At 45.6% G+C, this 16,658-nt stretch overlaps 1 protein-coding gene across 1 annotated transcript in view; it reads left to right on the top strand.

Annotated features, from left to right (window-relative positions):
- The window catches only part of LOC137421385 (alkaline phosphatase), a gene marked incomplete in the record, with an annotated part of 133,361 nt that overhangs the window by 53,143 nt on the left and 63,560 nt on the right, over positions 1–16,658 (top strand). The window contains 4 exon segments of the mRNA XM_078771449.1: positions 7,716–7,810; positions 8,197–8,313; positions 11,492–11,607; positions 14,206–14,386. Of these exon segments, the coding sequence (XP_078627575.1) occupies positions 7,716–7,810; positions 8,197–8,313; positions 11,492–11,607; positions 14,206–14,386 (509 nt within the window).

Genomic DNA, 16,658 nt, shown 5'->3' with positions numbered 1-16,658 from the left:
TCGTTAGATGTCAAACCAGAAGATCCGCTCATAAGCCCTCAAACATTCGATTCGTGGACTACATTGCTGGATGCGGCCAAAATACGGAACCATGCACCCATTCTCGACCTTGCTCAGTCGTTGCCAGAGAGGGAGATTCCCCGAGTATTCTACCACAGGCAGTGCAGGAGCGTGTTCACCATGAAGCGAGATTTGGAAGCACTGAAACGAAAAGCTGAATCCAATTTAACCGACGATGCTGCTGCAACATGTTCAGCGAGCAAGAGACACGCCAGAAGGGCATCTTCGGAATCACGCATCTATGAACCGGATTGTATATTCTGTGGAAAGACCAAGTGGTGCAAGGGAACGTCATCCCATGAAAAGTTGAGCAAGGCTGTTGATCTGAGAGCAGATGAAACACTGCGAAACAGCGCCGTGCGTAAATGTGACACGAAAATCATGGCTGCCACAAGTAGAGACATTGTGGCAGCTGAAGCACGATACCATTTCTCTTGCTACAGAAGTTACATGAGACCAAGCACTAAAGATGCACATGACAGAAACACGGCCGCCACAAACGAATCTGACTACACTGAAGTGTAGTGTAGTTGAACCTGGCACTACCAGGTTCAACTTGAAATCTGGAGCAGTGAAGCGCTACGATGTCACATCCGAACACAGGAGTGCGTTTCTCCGCCAGATGAGGGAAATGGTGAATGTGAGCAACGCACACGTACAACACGCGGATCTGCAGCAAACACGGATCAAGAAAGATGAGGACGCTGTATCATCACTGATAACTCTGATCCAGAGTTGGGTGAACCCATTCACTATGGCCAGCTCTCTCATCAGTATTTCCACCGCACGCGCAGCCCCTCCAAATATTGCCAAGGATCTGGAGAAAGCATGGGAAGTCGGACACAAGTGCTACACAAACTTCAAGATTGAGCGACTTGAGAGCAACCCACCAATCAAGAAATTCCACGACCCTTTGCAACTGAACAAGCTGAAGACTTTCAGCAACCTCACTAAGAAGAAGGAATGCAGAAGCAATGGCAGGGCAGTAATTCTTCAAGCAGACAGAGCTCTATTTGGTAGAATTATCGTGATGGCACAGGGCCGAGATCTTCACATGGCAGAGGTGCTATCTCATCCTCTAGGTCCCTTGCCATGGGCCCTGGCGACACCCGAAGGCCTTCTACGGAAAACCAACAAAGCTGCCCTAGCCACGGCCTTGCAAAGGACTGTGACCCCGGCTAAAAGGATACCCGACAATTCGGCAACAATTATTGATGGGATGCTCCTTATACAGAAGGTGGCAGGTGATCAAACTACATTTGCCGAAGTGGCCATGATTGTCCTATCCATGGCCCTGAAGGATGGATGCAGTAGCCAGAGGATCGATGTCGTCTTTGACACCTACAAGGAGACTTCCATCAAAAACAGCGAACGGTTAACCAGGGGGGAAGAACTTGGACTTGAGCTGAAAAACATCACGGCATCTCAAATTGTAAGGCAATGGCGCAAGTTTCTCAGCTATGTTGGGAACAAGTCAAGTCTTATCATATTCCTGGTCGAAGAGTGGAAGAAACCAGAGTACATCAGACGCCTACAGGGAAAGGTTCTCTTTGTAACATGCGATGACAAGTGTTATCAGATCACATCTGATGCTAGCCAAGAAGTAGTGGCCCTGGAAAGCACACACGAGGAAGCAGATGGTCGTCTGTTCTTGCATGCTGCCCATGCTGCCGCACATGGATACCAGTCTGTGCTTATTAGCTCAGATGACACCGACGTACTTGTCATTGGCTTGGCATTTCATACCAAGATTCATGCCAAGTTGTTTCAGAAATGTGGCACCAAAGCAAGGGCTAAAATCCTAGACATAGGGAAAATAGGGTCAGTATGTAGGTCAGTATGTAGGTCAGAAAATAGGTCAGTCGGCACAAATGTATGTCAGGCCCTAATTGGAATGCATGCCTATACCGGATGCGACACAGTCAGCACGTTCGCTGGACGAGGAAAACTGACTGCACTAAAACTCATCAGAACCAACAAAGATGTGCAGGATGCATGTACACAGCTGGGAGAGGACTGGGACGTCAGTGAGGAACTGATGGATAAATTGGAGAACTTCACTTGTCTCATGTACGCACCGAAGTCGGCGACAGTGAAGGTGAATGACTTGAGATATCACCTGTTCTGTGCCAAGAGGGGAGAGATCGACAGTCACCAGCTACCTCCGTGCAAAGACTGCTTAACCAAACATGCACAGCGAGCCAACTATCAAGCCGCTATTTGGAAGAGGAGTCTCAAGATGGATCCAGCAGTACCGAGTCCAATCGGGAAAGGATGGCACTGGGATACCCAGGATGGTCGCGTGCAGCTGGCAGTCGACTGGATGCAAGGACAGCCCGCACCACAGGCGGTTCTGGATTTACTGGCATGCACCTGTTCGAAAAGATGCACACTACCCATGTGTGTCTGCATGGCCAGTGGTTTGAAGTGCACAGACATGTGCAAACTCACCACATGTGACAACCAGAGAGTGTATGGTGAGAGTGATGACAGTTCGGCAGAAGACGATGAAGAAGACGACGACGATGACGAGGATAACTTCTGAATTGTAGAACTGTATGGAGAAAGATCATGTACATATGTGTAACAAATATGGTGTACGCTGAATTGATAACTCGTGTACTTTATGGTATGATGTCTATAAATATATGTTGCTTAAATAGAAAGTACATTGTTTTCCTTTGGTTTACTTTATGTATAGCTGGTAATATAAGAGAACCATACAACACTACAAGACTAAAAACGTTTGCATGAATATGATGTAAATTATCTCGCCAAGTTAGGGTACATCAGGATACATACATATACATGGAGTAGGTTAATCATCACATGCATCATACGTCTGTGGTATATTCAAGAACACCACATACATTTTGGTCATAATGCCTTCATATTTTTAGAATTAGACATTTCTGACACCAATTTCAGTACTTTTTGGCCTATATATGGCTGACATCCCAATATTATATATACTATTTTTAGACCAATAATGGTATACAAACTATATACATGCTGTCGGTCAAAAATCGTAAAATGTAAATCAATATATCATAAGAGCGGAAAGATATACATTTATGGATTTTAGGTCATGGTTACAGCAACTACTGTATATTGGATTTTCTCATCTTTATCAAGGTGTATGAGATTTAAGGCCCAAATTTGACTTTAATCATACTGTGTGTTTCTCAAATTCAAAAATTCATTTAATATCCGCCAAACTGAATTTTTGCCTAATTTTGTTTTCATTGGGGATTTTGTGATAAATTTTTGAGGGTTGGCGGAAATAATTATGTTTTAATGATCATAAAGAGGTTACTATATATCACACAGGCACTTTCTATACATCATGTGAAAGATAATTCAATTACCTTTCACCTGGTATACAACACTAACTGATACATATAGGAGATATTATTTGAAAGCCCCAAAACGAACCCTACCCCCTAAATCTTAGGCGGAAAAATTACCGAAAGCGTTATTGGGGTGGTCTGACAAATGTGATGATAACACAGATACGGCTAAGAGTTTCACACTGCTATCACATTTTTTTCAGCACTAGGGTCCCTGGCCTTGCCAAAAATAACTGTTAGCCATCCTCCCTCTGATTAAGCATAATGTCGAAAATTTGAGGGTCTGGCTCATAGCCTACTGGTGGTAATCAATATATAATAATAAATTATAGACGGCAATCAATTATAGCCTGGTGTTGGCTTAGCGGTTAGGGTGCCAGCTTGGGATCCTAGGATCCTGGGTTCGAATCCCGATCGATCGCTGAATTAATGCCAGGGGGGTTGATTCAGCCTGTCATCCTTCCGAGGTCGGCAAATTGAGTACCAGCTTGCTGGGATGAATGATCACGGTGTGTACCCCGGTTTAGAATAGGTACACCGTATCCCTGCGCATCGTAAGAGCGTGACCAAGGGTTGGCGTCAGGAAGGGCATCCGGCCATAAAAACATTGCCTCAAACAGGGAACCATGATTGTCATGGGGCCCGTAAGGCTAACCCCCGCTCTAACGGGGAAAATGGCCTTAAAACGATCATTCATATTCATATTCAATCAATTAAACTAAATCCTATATTGGGATCCCACACACCTCACTTCGGAAACAAGACACAGGAATACCACCGTTTAGAGGCCATTTTTCCCCGCAAAGCGGGGGTTGGCCTTTTCGGGGACCGTGGTAGTTGTTGTTTTTTGGTCCCCTTTTTGAAGCAATGTTTTACGGCCGGATGCCCTTCCTGACGCCAACCCTTTTTGCCGCCTTCAACGACAAACAGGGAATTACCAGTGAACTGGTACTCAATTAGCCGACCTCGGAAGGATGACAGGCTGAGTCAACCCCCCTGGCATTAATTTGGCGATCGACCGAGATTCGAACCCAGGATCCTAGGATCCTAAGCCGGCACCCTAGCTGCTCATATACAGGACACAGGACACAAGACACAGGAATGAATTAAAGAAAAAGAATCGTCATGTAAAATGTTCTGTGGGTGCGGCTTTATCTTGTCTGTCGTCTTGTATTGTCTGCCGTCCAAACATGGCTCCGTTCCACCCCGCTCGTGCACCACCAGGCCTCGCTCCAAGCTCCACAAGCGCCGATCGCACACCACGAGGTCCCTCGCTCCAAACTCCAAAGCACCGCGAAGGCCCGAGCCAAAGACCACCCAAGACCAAGCAGGGAAGCGCAGAGAGCACAAGACAGCCAGAAAGCACAAGGGTTTGAGCTGAACTTGCCAGAGGGCCAGAGGGACGTGCTCCGCCAGAGCCAACTCGATGTCCAAGAACCGCAAGAGCCGTGCTGCGCAAGATGGAGAGGCCGAGGAAATTGGCGTTCGACGCGCCTTCATATAACCTTGCGGTGGTGACGTCAGTCTTGCCGCGCCACCCAATCAGTGCCCTCCACCGACTCGTTGGCTGGAGGTTCGCGCCTACCGCGCCAACCCATCACTCGTTCCCTGTAGCATGGTCATAGCTCGTGGCACTCGATGTGGCTAGGCCTGCCGGAGGTGTAGTTGGCGGCGGCCATCATCGGCGGTGTCCTGGCCTGGTTTCCTTGCCTGTTCCTTCCGAAGTCTTTATCGGGGAAGGGAATTATTTACTGTGTGCACTACAGGGCCTGTCTAAATGTCTATGTTGGTGTGCATTGCCAGAAGGGACAAAGGTTTGACTACCAGGTTTGACACACAGGGGCTATCTTAATCCCTACACGACCTAGCTCTCGAACATCCTGGTATATTCACAAGCAGACACCTTAACCCGACAAACCGGACTAACAGAACTTATTACAAGGAGATTCCCTATCGCGACAGTCGAAGCATGTTACCTATTCAGATCTACCTGGCTCTAGATATTCCTTTACCCTACCGACATAACAATATACAGACTTGGCATTTAATATGGAATTTTTTTTTTTTCTTGACTTGGGTTTACTTTCTTAACTCAGTATATCAATCTGGTGAGTTTCTTTTACACTTTGATGATTTATTTGTTAAAAGAACCATGTCACTAATTGTCTGTCGCAGCAAGAAGTCAACAACAGGATTATATCACAGGTGGCGTGGCAAAATGTACGGACAGGTGCATTTGATGATTGGCTTCACAGTCGGGTATACAAGGGTTGTTGCGTTCTGTGTTAGTGGAAAACAACTGCTGCACATCTCCAAAAGTTATTGCCGCTTCCTCTGGAGATGGTCCGTCAACTCAACAATGCTGTTTTTAATGGAGTGGTGGCTTTACGAAATTACGGCATGAAACAGCATGCTATTGCTCGGCAGTATGGCATCACTCAAGGTCAGGTGTCAAAGATCCTGAAACGAAATGCTCAGAGGGGTGTCTCTACTCCAATACCGAGGCCAGGACGTCCCCGCAGAACCACAAGGAGGGATGATCGCCAGCTGCACCAGTTAGTCCGCAATGGCCATACCAAGTCAGCTAATCGGCTTCGGGCTAAGTGGCAGCAACTGACAAATGTGCCTGTATCCAGAAGGCTAGTCAACCAACGACTGGTTCAAGCAGGCTATCGTGCCAGGCGTCCCCTAAGAAAGCCACGCCTGACCAGACAACACCGCCAGCGCCGATTGCAGTGGGCCAGAGAGCACCGTCAATGGCAGCCAGGACACTGGAATCACGTGATCTTCAGTGACGAGTCTAGATTTCTGGTCGATCGTCAAGATGGCCACGTCCGAGTGCACAGACAAGTGCATGAAGCCTACAACAAAGATTGTATAGTGCCAAGAGTCCAAGCTGGAGGTGGTGGGGTGACCGTTTGGGCTGCTTTTCATGCAGGGGGAAAAACTGACCTGGTTGTTCTGAATGGAAACCTGAACCAGTTCAAGTACAGGGCCATTCTGGAAGAAACATTGCTTCCATTTGCTCGTGCAGCCTTTCGAGGAAACTTTGTCTTCCAAGATGACAATGCACGGCCTCATCGTGCTCGCATGATCCAACACTTTCTTGCTGACCGTGGTGTAGAGCATATGGAGTGGCCTGCCATGTCCCCGGATATGAATCCGATAGAGAACTTGTGGGCAGAATGAACACGTCAAATCGACCACTTGGACCAGCAGTCGACCTCTGTGCGTGAATTGCAGCAGGCTATTGTCACTGCATGGCAAGCGATTCCTGTCCAAACCTTGGCAAATCTCGTGAACAGCATGCCTCAACGTGTACGTGCTCTCCTGAATGCTCGTGGGGGTTGCACGAAGTACTGAACTGTAATTTTACTGTCGGTAATCCCAGTCGTAATTTAACTTTTGTTTTTGTTAAAAATAAATTTGGCTAATGTGCAAAATAAAGAGATACTTCTGGAAAACGTACAGAAGTTTAGCACAGTACTGTCCATGAATTGAGTTCGATATCAGTTTACATCACTTTCAAGGATCAATTTATTTGCTTCGAAATGTCAAATGTGGTTTTTGTTTCTTCTAAAGGTCACATTGACAAAATCTAGAATAATTTCAACATAATTCCAATGAACTTTTGGTTCTAAGACATCTTGAAAAGTAAGTTCACCCCCACAAAAAAAAATTCCATATTAAATGCCAAGTCTGTATATATATATATATATATATATATACATATAAATATATATACATATTTACGTCTGAAGCACCGTTAACACAGTATCCTCAGCGCCGTGACTATAAGTCTCGGGACATGGCCCAATCACTTTCTTATTACACTGTTCAATATATTCCACAATTTTACCATTCCCCATGGATCATTCAAATGACCTGAAAATGATGGCAAACACACACGAAAAGCAGATGGCTCAACCCTGTTTTCTTAACTTTTAAAGGGTTTATTTTGTAAAGAAAATGTACAGAGAATAGGGTAGACAAGATGTGATTATCAACTGTACGAACCAAGTGAATCAAAAAGACACAAAGGTAAATGAGATCACTCAAACTTGTATACAAGGATGAGAAACAAAACTCAAATCCTAACCCACTCTAGGTGTCACAGAACACAATTATACAATGAGTTTAGAATGCAGGCAGGACTTCCCTTTTGTCTACGATGCGCAGGGACTCAATGCAGCCTGCTTTGGAAACCAGGTGCGAGACGAGTCAGTGATGAAGTCGGTCCGAAGACGACGTAAAACTGCCACTGGTGTGCAAAAATTACTTCCTTGTTTATCTTTGTATTTGCAGGAACACTTCCAAAATGTTCGCTTGCTTTCTCACCCTCATCTGTCTTCTGGGAGAAATCTCTTGTACAAAACCTTACGTTCCAGGCACCGTCCCAGGTATGTGTAACGAGTACATCCATACCTGCATCTTTGTTTTCATAGTCTTCGTTTTTACTCAACACGTCATCGATTTCACAGGGATCTCAGCTTTCCAGTTCTTTCCTGCACTCTCCAACCTCTCGTCGTCAACTCCCAAACTATTACTTTCAAGCCTGAAATTCCCCAAGTCTTCCCCCTTTGGGCTCCAAGTTTACCATCTGTCAAACTCCCTAAGTTTCTGGTCCTGTCCATTTCATCTTCTTACCATTGACAACATCCTCATTTCTAAACTACAGCTCCAGCTCCATAATCGAACTTCCCACCACCCAAGTGCTAACATTTATGACCTGCTGATTTCTAACATGATATCTCCATGCCCCTTCCCATGTTTGTTTTTCACACAGCTGAAGAGCTAAATGCACAGTTTTGGTTCAAGATGGCAAAAGAAGACCTCAAACAAGTCAAGGATCTTACCCCAATTGTCAAAAAAGCCAAAAACGTCATATTGTTCCTGGGAGACGGTAATTATTCAGCAATCACTCATCACAACAAATAGTCGTTGAGGGTGTTGGGTTGAGCTCACAGGCTGGGGCTAGTTTCAGGCCTACACAAGTGACAAATGTAAAGGCTCATAGGTTTGGCATTTTGTCCAAGCAATTGTATTTGGGAGAGTCATAAAATTCCTATTTAAAGTGGAATCGTTGAAAATTGTATCAAGTGCAAATGTATCGAGAGCAATGAGATTTAAACTGAAAAGCAAGCTCGCAACTATTCAGGTATTGTGAGCTTGTTAATTGATCTTTGCTCCTCTATGAACCTAGATTCCTCTGTATAATAAACAAAGATGTAGTTTGTAGATCGGGTCACGTACAGACTCAAAGAGGAGCTTGTATGCAAATCACATGCGGAAACACATAAGTGAGTAGACGTCGGTGCACTTTCACACGAATTACAAGGGCAACAGTAAACAATGGGCAAATACATATTGTGCGGAAATATGGGACTTGAGCCTGGGATTGCAGGGTCATGAGGAAGGTGTTCAGAAACCCAGGTCAACCCACGGTTTTGTACGTGCTGTATGTAGATATGGAAACTGGAGCAACACATTGGCAATGGTATAGTCAGGTTCACTATGTTTTTTCGTTCAAAATCATGGTAGATTAGCAAACCTATACATTTTTGGAAACGTTATTACATGGAAAATCTGAAAATCAATGTTTACATTTGCCAATTCCGACCAATTCGATTCGACCAATTCGACCAATCGACCAATTCCATTCGACCAATTCGACCAATCGTTTCGATCGACCATTCGACCATTCGACCAATTCGATCGATTCGATTCGATTCATCGAATTCGATTCGATCGACCATTCGACCAATTCGATTTGCCAATCAATTTGACCGACCTTTGCTTGTGTGGAACGGACTGTGAAAACGATGCGGACTATATTGTCGGATACGACACACAGGACAGTGATGACGAACTCTAAATGGCATATTCTGTAATCGTGTATGTTTGATGCCATTGACTGCCTGTGTATATTTTGTCATTGACTGCCTGTGTAGATGTGAAGTTATACTGACTGCATGTGTATATATGATTTTGCTGACTGCCTGTGTATGTTTGGTGATATGAATTATTGTGACACATTTTGATGTTATTAACTGCCTGTACAAAATGATAACATGTATTTGATTATGCAACTTATCGCGAATATAAAGACTATTTTGCAATTCAAAACCTTTGATTCGTGTCTTACCAGTCCCCATAGCACTAATTTGATACTTTCATTGGATTCCTTGTCCCTGAAAATATAGGTTTAGTATATTTTAAAAAGTTTTTAGGGTAATTAGAAGCAGAAATAGAACAAAATATGTATTTTACAGTGGCCATTTTGAAAATCCAAAATGGCCGCTATACAGGTATCTCTCCAAATGTCAACATTGATTTTTAGTTTCCTTATGCTATAACCTTTCCAAAAATGTATAGGTTTGCTAATCTACCATGATTTTGAACGAAATATAATTTATTGACATAGTGAACCTGACTAGTCGTTGAGGTTTTTGCAAAAGGTTGTTTGGTTAAAGTCATAACATGGGAATGGCAAAAGAGTGACTTGTCACGGACTAAATGTGAATGTGTGTAGAAATTGCTCGGGTGAGTGAAGGGTTTGTCAACAAGTAAAATGTGCATGTGCAGAATGCAGAATGTAAGGTGGAATTTTTCCATTGTACAAGCACATAACGGCCTACTCTTTTTCAAATGTATCGTGGGATCATGAACGTTCATCATAGCTTGCTATATGGGGTTAGCCCAGGCAAGATAGCTCATGGACGAATATGTTCACTACCTTCAATCGAGGCTACCAGCCAATGAGTGGATTGGTCGCATTATTATGCACTAGTGAGATACCCATGCTACGCACGGGTGGGAGGCCAGAAGCAAATAGGCAATGCAGATACGGCGAATGCTAAAGCATGAAACCAATAAATTCCACATTCCTGTAGCACCTTCAGTCACACGTCAGACATGGACAGCAAGTTCGTGAAGGACTTCCATGAAAAATGTACCCGTTCACAAACAAACGGGTACGTTCACGTATAGAAAGATCGATCGTGGGTCCGTGGCGAATCTGCATATGGCGATCCGTGACGTTCACGTTTAGAAAGTAGAAACCATCACGGCATGTCGTCATTCACCTGAACTCGATAACACTTTTTTCATTCCAAACAACATAACTCCAATCACAAATTAATCACAAAATAAACTTTTAACAACATTGTTAATGTTTCCTTCATTGTAAAAACTACCGAGTCAACAGTGAAAAGGATTTTGAGCTGATAGGTGTTACGGCCTCGGCAAGATCGATGGAGACAGCGATCTTTTAGCGTATACACCGCCCAAATAGCTATGTGGAATTCTCTAATGTCGAGATTAATAATAAACTTTTAACAACATTGTTAATGTTTCCTTCATTGTAAAAACTACCGAGTCAACAGTGAAAAGGATTTTGAGCTGATAGGTGTTACGGCCTCGGCAAGATCGATGGAGACAGCGATCTTTTAGCGTATACACCGCCCAAATAGCTATGTGGAATTCTCTAATGTCGAGATTAAACCCACGTCGTTTGAACTTTGGCCGAGGTCATTATTTACTTTTAATGATGTTTATATACTAATCAAAGTTTTGGGTCGTCCTTTCCGCATATCTCGTGGGATTGTGAGTTGGAGAGACGACCGTGATGGCGGGGAGGGGGATGGCATTCTCTCAAGCAGGGATTCAACCCATGTCCTTATAAAAGGTCTTTGTCCGAGGTCACCGAGTCCGATCGGTGCAGCTGTGCAGCACAGCCATGCAGCGATCAGTGCAGCCGTTTGTGCGGCACCCGGGAAAATAACGTCATGTGGGAGACCAAACCTGAAAATGCTGGAGGCCAAAGCTGTAATTGGAAAAACAATATACCCTATTTTACTCCAGGAGATCCCAGGATTCCCCACCCAAAATATCGTTGCGATCAAGCCGTTTTTGCGGTACCTTCGAACGGACAGACAGACAGACAGACAGACGGACATTTGGTGAATTATAGTGAGACGAGTGGTTGGATGTACAAGTTTGTCATGTGTGAAGACTGTGAAACTGATGAGGTTTGATATGTATTCCCTCCACCTCACCGCACCATTTCCCTCCTTACCTAGGAATGGGAGTTGCAACTGTAACGGCCGCACGTATCCTCAAGGGCCAACTCAACGGGAAGCCAGGGGAGGAAACTAATCTGGCCATGGACGGGTACCCCTACGTAGCTCTCTCAAAGGTAAATAAAGATTTGTTTCTGGCCAGTAATGGCATTCCTAAAAAATAACTGAAGTTGGTACATGGTATGTGTTGTGGATGGTACATTATACAGCTTTGATGTGGTGAACTGACCAATGAGATGTCTCGTCCAGGGCTCAATGTCCCATTGGATCACATTATAACAAAAGAACTATTAGCAGTGCTGGCAGCAAGTACTGTATCCTTCACTCAGATTGGAGGTGAATTTGGATTTCCATCCACCTATGGGTGCATAGAATAGATCCCATGAGTATGTGGATGGGCAGTACACTGTGGTCGAGAGATTACATGGGGCAAGGATGTCATTCTGGCATGTACGTGTTGTGTGTCGCTAGTATAACTAGAACGACACTCCGTAGAGTGTATACCTCCACTAGGCTGAACAGTTTACAATTTGTATCCCACTAATAGGCTGGATCTTCACCAAAATCGAATGAATTCGTCTTTTCACACACCCAACCTGTCCACCAACATTCGTCCGTATCTGTCCATAGGTTTTTGAGATATCCTGCTCATAAACAGACAAACAAACAGACTAACATGCGTGAAAACACAACCTCTGTCCACCTTTGGTGGGTGGAGGTAAAAATAAACATTACGTGCACATGGAGGTATGTCAAACAATGTATAAAACTAGAATGACACTTGGTAGAGCACATACCCCCACCAGGCTGAACAGTTTCCATCTTGGATACCACTGATAGGCCGGATCTGAATCCGGACCTTGACCAAAATCTAATCGACTTGCTCTTGTCATCCACCCAGCTCATCCACCAAGTTTTGTCCATCATCCATCCATAACGTTTTGAGATTTCATGCTATATATTGTTGCGGATATGAGGACTGTATTTTTTTTATTGTGTGTTTTATTATTATTATTGTTGTTTATTCTGCGCCTCCTGCCTCCGGAGTTGTGTAAAGGTAGAAAGGGCGTCTCGGTAATTAGTCCATAAAGCATCCACGTCAGCCAACCATAGAATACCCCTGTTCGATAGCTTATATCTTATTATGTGTCTTAGGGTAAGGCCTTGTCTCCCATTAACTTAAATACTCCATTGTACCAAGTGAAATAAGAATAGGTCCCCTTTCATTTCGTTTCAATGGCCAACTGCATTTTAGGCGGTTTTCTCTTCAACCGCCATTGACCACGAGGCAGGGTCGGAGAAGAAAGGCGTCTCCACCTCGTCATAGAGGGGAGGAGTGAGCCAGCCCCACTCGACCAACCATGAGCCAGGGGTTTGGCTAGAGAGGGCGGAGGAAGAGCGATCGGGAAGGTTCGCAAAGGTTGAGGGGCGGGGCCTATATAACCCACGGCAGGGCGTTTCCCGAGGCAGATGAGCTTTTACGGAATGAGCTACGACAAGAGCGGAGTGTGTGGTTTTTTTGGTCAGAGCTGGGTTGGTCATCAGTGGTGGTCAGTGTTTGCGTAGAGTGGAGGGGTTGCGTTGAGTTGTCGGTGGTGAGGAAGAGTTGGACTAAGCAAGAGAGAAAGAGTCCTGGAGTTAGTGAGAGAGGGAGAGAGAACCCGTCACGCCAGACCCCCCACCAGCAGCGTTGGCTTGGCTCCACCAAGCAGCTCCAACCCGCTACCCCGCGCACACGACAGGATCGGTGGCATCGGCGGCCGTCGAGGTCCAGCCCGACGTCCCGTGAGGGATCAAACTCCAGCCAGCTCCGTGCCTTCCTCCAGCCACCCACCTCCTGTCATTCCTGCCTGCAATTTCCATCCATTTGCGTACGTGAGTTTGTTTTGTTTGTGCTGTCCTGGGTAGTAACAATAAGTCTGTATAAGCTAAAGATTTCACTGTGTCACCTGCGTCTCATGTCCCTATAAATAAACGTGACTGCTTTCTTCTTGCTTATATGTGTGTAAATAATAAATCCAGTTACTCTTCTGTACGTCTTCTTCCTCTTTGCATTCGGTCGCTTTAGAGTTTTCCCGATTGAATAGCGGTGGCGCGATCCGGCCAAAGTTTGGGGTAAATCGGGTTTTAGAAACGGGGAATAACTGTTCGGTCGCGGAGCCTCCGCTCGGCAAATATAACATCTTTAACCGCGTCCGTAACAATATCATTTTGGCCCCATCTCTCAATGGTGAAGAATCACTTTCAAAAATCAAAACATTCTCGTATCCAGATCTGGATCTTCACCAAAGTTGAATCAATTTGTCCGCGTCACACACCCAACCTGTCACCCACGTTTCATCCGAATCCGTCCATAATCTTTTCAGATATCCTGCTCACAGAAAGACAGACAAACAGGGGTGAAAACATAACCTCTGTCCACCTTCGTTGGCGCAGGTAATAAACCAAACAGGAAGAGGGTCAAATATTTTGTCATATTAGTGCGTGGATGAGTAAGACGGTCGTGATTGGATTCTAAACAAGGACAATTGAATTAACTAAAAGGAAAAAGTAAATGTAATGAACGAATGTGGCGTTGAATGAATTAATGAGAGAAATGCTAAGTGGTTTAAACTCCTTGCCTAAGGAAAATGTATAAATATGATGACCGCTAATTTCTGAGGCTCACCCTAACCCACACCTCTCACCTCCCTCCATGGTGTCCATGTTTGCAGACGTACAACACCGACGCACAGGTTTCGGACAGCGCTGGTACAGCAACGGCATTCCTGTGTGGAGCCAAAGCGAATTCTGGGACACTTGGCGTAACCGCCAATGTCACCTATGGCGACTGCAATGCATCCCTGTATCCAGGAAACAGACTGGAGTCAATCGTAAAGTGGGCCGAGGATATGGGTGGGTACAACCGTGTCCTTGTCGATGTCCGAGTCTGTTTATTTCTTTTTTCAATAACTGCTCTACTTTCGCTTAAATGCTTTTGATTAACCTTACAGATCGAGGTCCAGCTAAGAGTACTGTCCTGGGGTTATTAACTTTGGGACACTTAACCCTCTTAGTTGCAAGTGTTTCTTCTTGTCCTTTCATCCTCTTTCTTCTTTCCCTGCTTTTGTCCAAGTGGTGCTCCTCACTCTTCCAGGAACCCCAACCTTGAATAAAAAGAGAAAAAAAAAGAGTGTGAGTAAAATTCAAACTTGATCTTGGGAACCAAATTATGTGGTAGACGGTCAACAGATGCACGTCAAACGTCATGGCTTCATTCAACAGACGTTCCTCTGGCAATACAACTTGGTTAAAGCATCACACTTTATAATGTTTCGCCAAACGTGTGAATGGACACGTGGCAGGCATGATGTTGGAAATTCAATTTTTTTTCAAACAAATGTCGATTTTTCAGATACATCCATTCAATCATTCATCCTTTACTTCATTGAGTCATTTGCTGATTTTTTGATGAAAGCACCAGTCTGCAGCCTCCTCACTCTCTGCAGACCTGGACAAAATCACAGACTGGTCAAACAAGTGGAACATGTCTTTCAATCCTGACAAATCTCACACTCTTACAATGTCTCTCCGAAAGGACCGACTGGACAACCCTCCCATCTACTTTCTCAACAATCCTCTCCAAGAAGTTCTGTCGCTCAAGCTTTTGCGTCTCACTATCTGCCATGATCTTTCTTGGGAAAACCACATTTCCAAGCTGGCCTCCAAAGCCAGTCGCCGACTGGGCATCCTCCGTCGTGCGAAGTCCTTCCTTGGCACACCTGAGCTCCTCACCACATACAAGGCTTTCATCCGCAGCTCAATGGAATACTGTTCCCCCCTCTGGGCTGGTGCTCCTGCCTCACACCTTGCTCGGCTTCATGCTGTTGAGGCCAAAGCTTTCAGAATCATTGGAATCTCCTGCGATGTAGTCAACTCCGAGGGCCTTTCACTCACTCACCGCAGGCAGGTTGGTGGTCTTCCTGTCTTCTCTGTTGTGAAAAACCAGTCGGGTCCACAACTTTAGTCCATCTGGTGGTTTAATTCCATTAAGACCATGACATCATTCTGTAATACAGGAAATGCAATAGGAATAAGGTTTGGCATCACATGGGTCCATCCATAACATTCAATGCAAGCAAGCTTAATATTCTATGCAGGCGTACCGTTAGCGAGTCCACTAGATGTAACATGTCACAGGAGAAGTCCCCCTGAGCACCGACCGCAGCGGGTCTTATAGCCGCGCCCCTAGCGGTGTCAGCGAGCAACGATCATCACCTGGGTTCAGCATTAGTATGAATACGATTTCACTACATTCTCCCCACCGTTAGAAGTATACTGCAGAGCGGCTAGAATCGGGCAAGCGTCAGAATTAACAGGGTGTGGAACATGGTATCAGTCGACCCAACCGTACTGGTCCGGGCGGCGAATTTCTCTGCCAGCACGCGTCCGAAATTCCCCGGGTACGGCATCACGTATCCCAGAGACCCCGGCGTCGGAGGAGCTACCGGAGTCAGGTGACGAAGGGGGTACCGCCAAGCCTTCGGGCACGGGTAGATGCGGCGAGGGGAGGGTCGGCAGACTTTCAGCGACGGGAGCGTCGGAAGAGTCCATAGTCTCATAGATTGGTTCGATCGGTTCGTCCGATTCCCCACAAGGGTCGGCGATCCCACATGGGGCAAGATGACGTACGGAGACAGTGGTCTCACGTCCATCAGCCGTCATCACACGAGCATGCTCAGGATTAGCCTGGAGTATCTGCACTTTGTCCACTAAGGGGTCGTACTTGCTCGTGCGAACCGCCCGTTTGAGGTAGGCCGGCCCGGGCTCAGCGAGCCAACTGGGTAAAGACCGTATACACCCCCGTGCTCCTGGGGTGGTGGAAAAGTCGCTCGTGGGGAGTCTGATTGGTGGCCGTGCACAGTAGAGCCCTGATCGAGTTCAACGCTGCAGGTAGCGACAAAGCCCATTTATCGAGGCCCCGGCCGAGGGTCCAGAGGTTGAGCATGACGGCCCTCCATATAATCCCGTTGAAGCGTTCGATCTGCCCATTCGCCTGGGGTCTGTACGGCGTGGTGTAACTAGAAGCGATGTTATTTTGGAGCAGATAGCCTCGCACCTCTTGAGACAAGAAGACCGCACCCCGGTCGGTATGCACATCGGCCGGGTACCCGAACATAGAGAACAA

The sequence above is a fragment of the Myxine glutinosa genome, chromosome 2 (genome assembly GCF_964187855.1).
Source record: "Myxine glutinosa chromosome 2, kmMyxGlut1.1, whole genome shotgun sequence".
NCBI classification, from domain to species: domain Eukaryota; kingdom Metazoa; phylum Chordata; class Myxini; order Myxiniformes; family Myxinidae; genus Myxine; species Myxine glutinosa.
The sequence above is the reverse complement of the archived record's forward strand: the minus strand, read 5'-3'. Positions and strand labels throughout refer to the sequence as shown.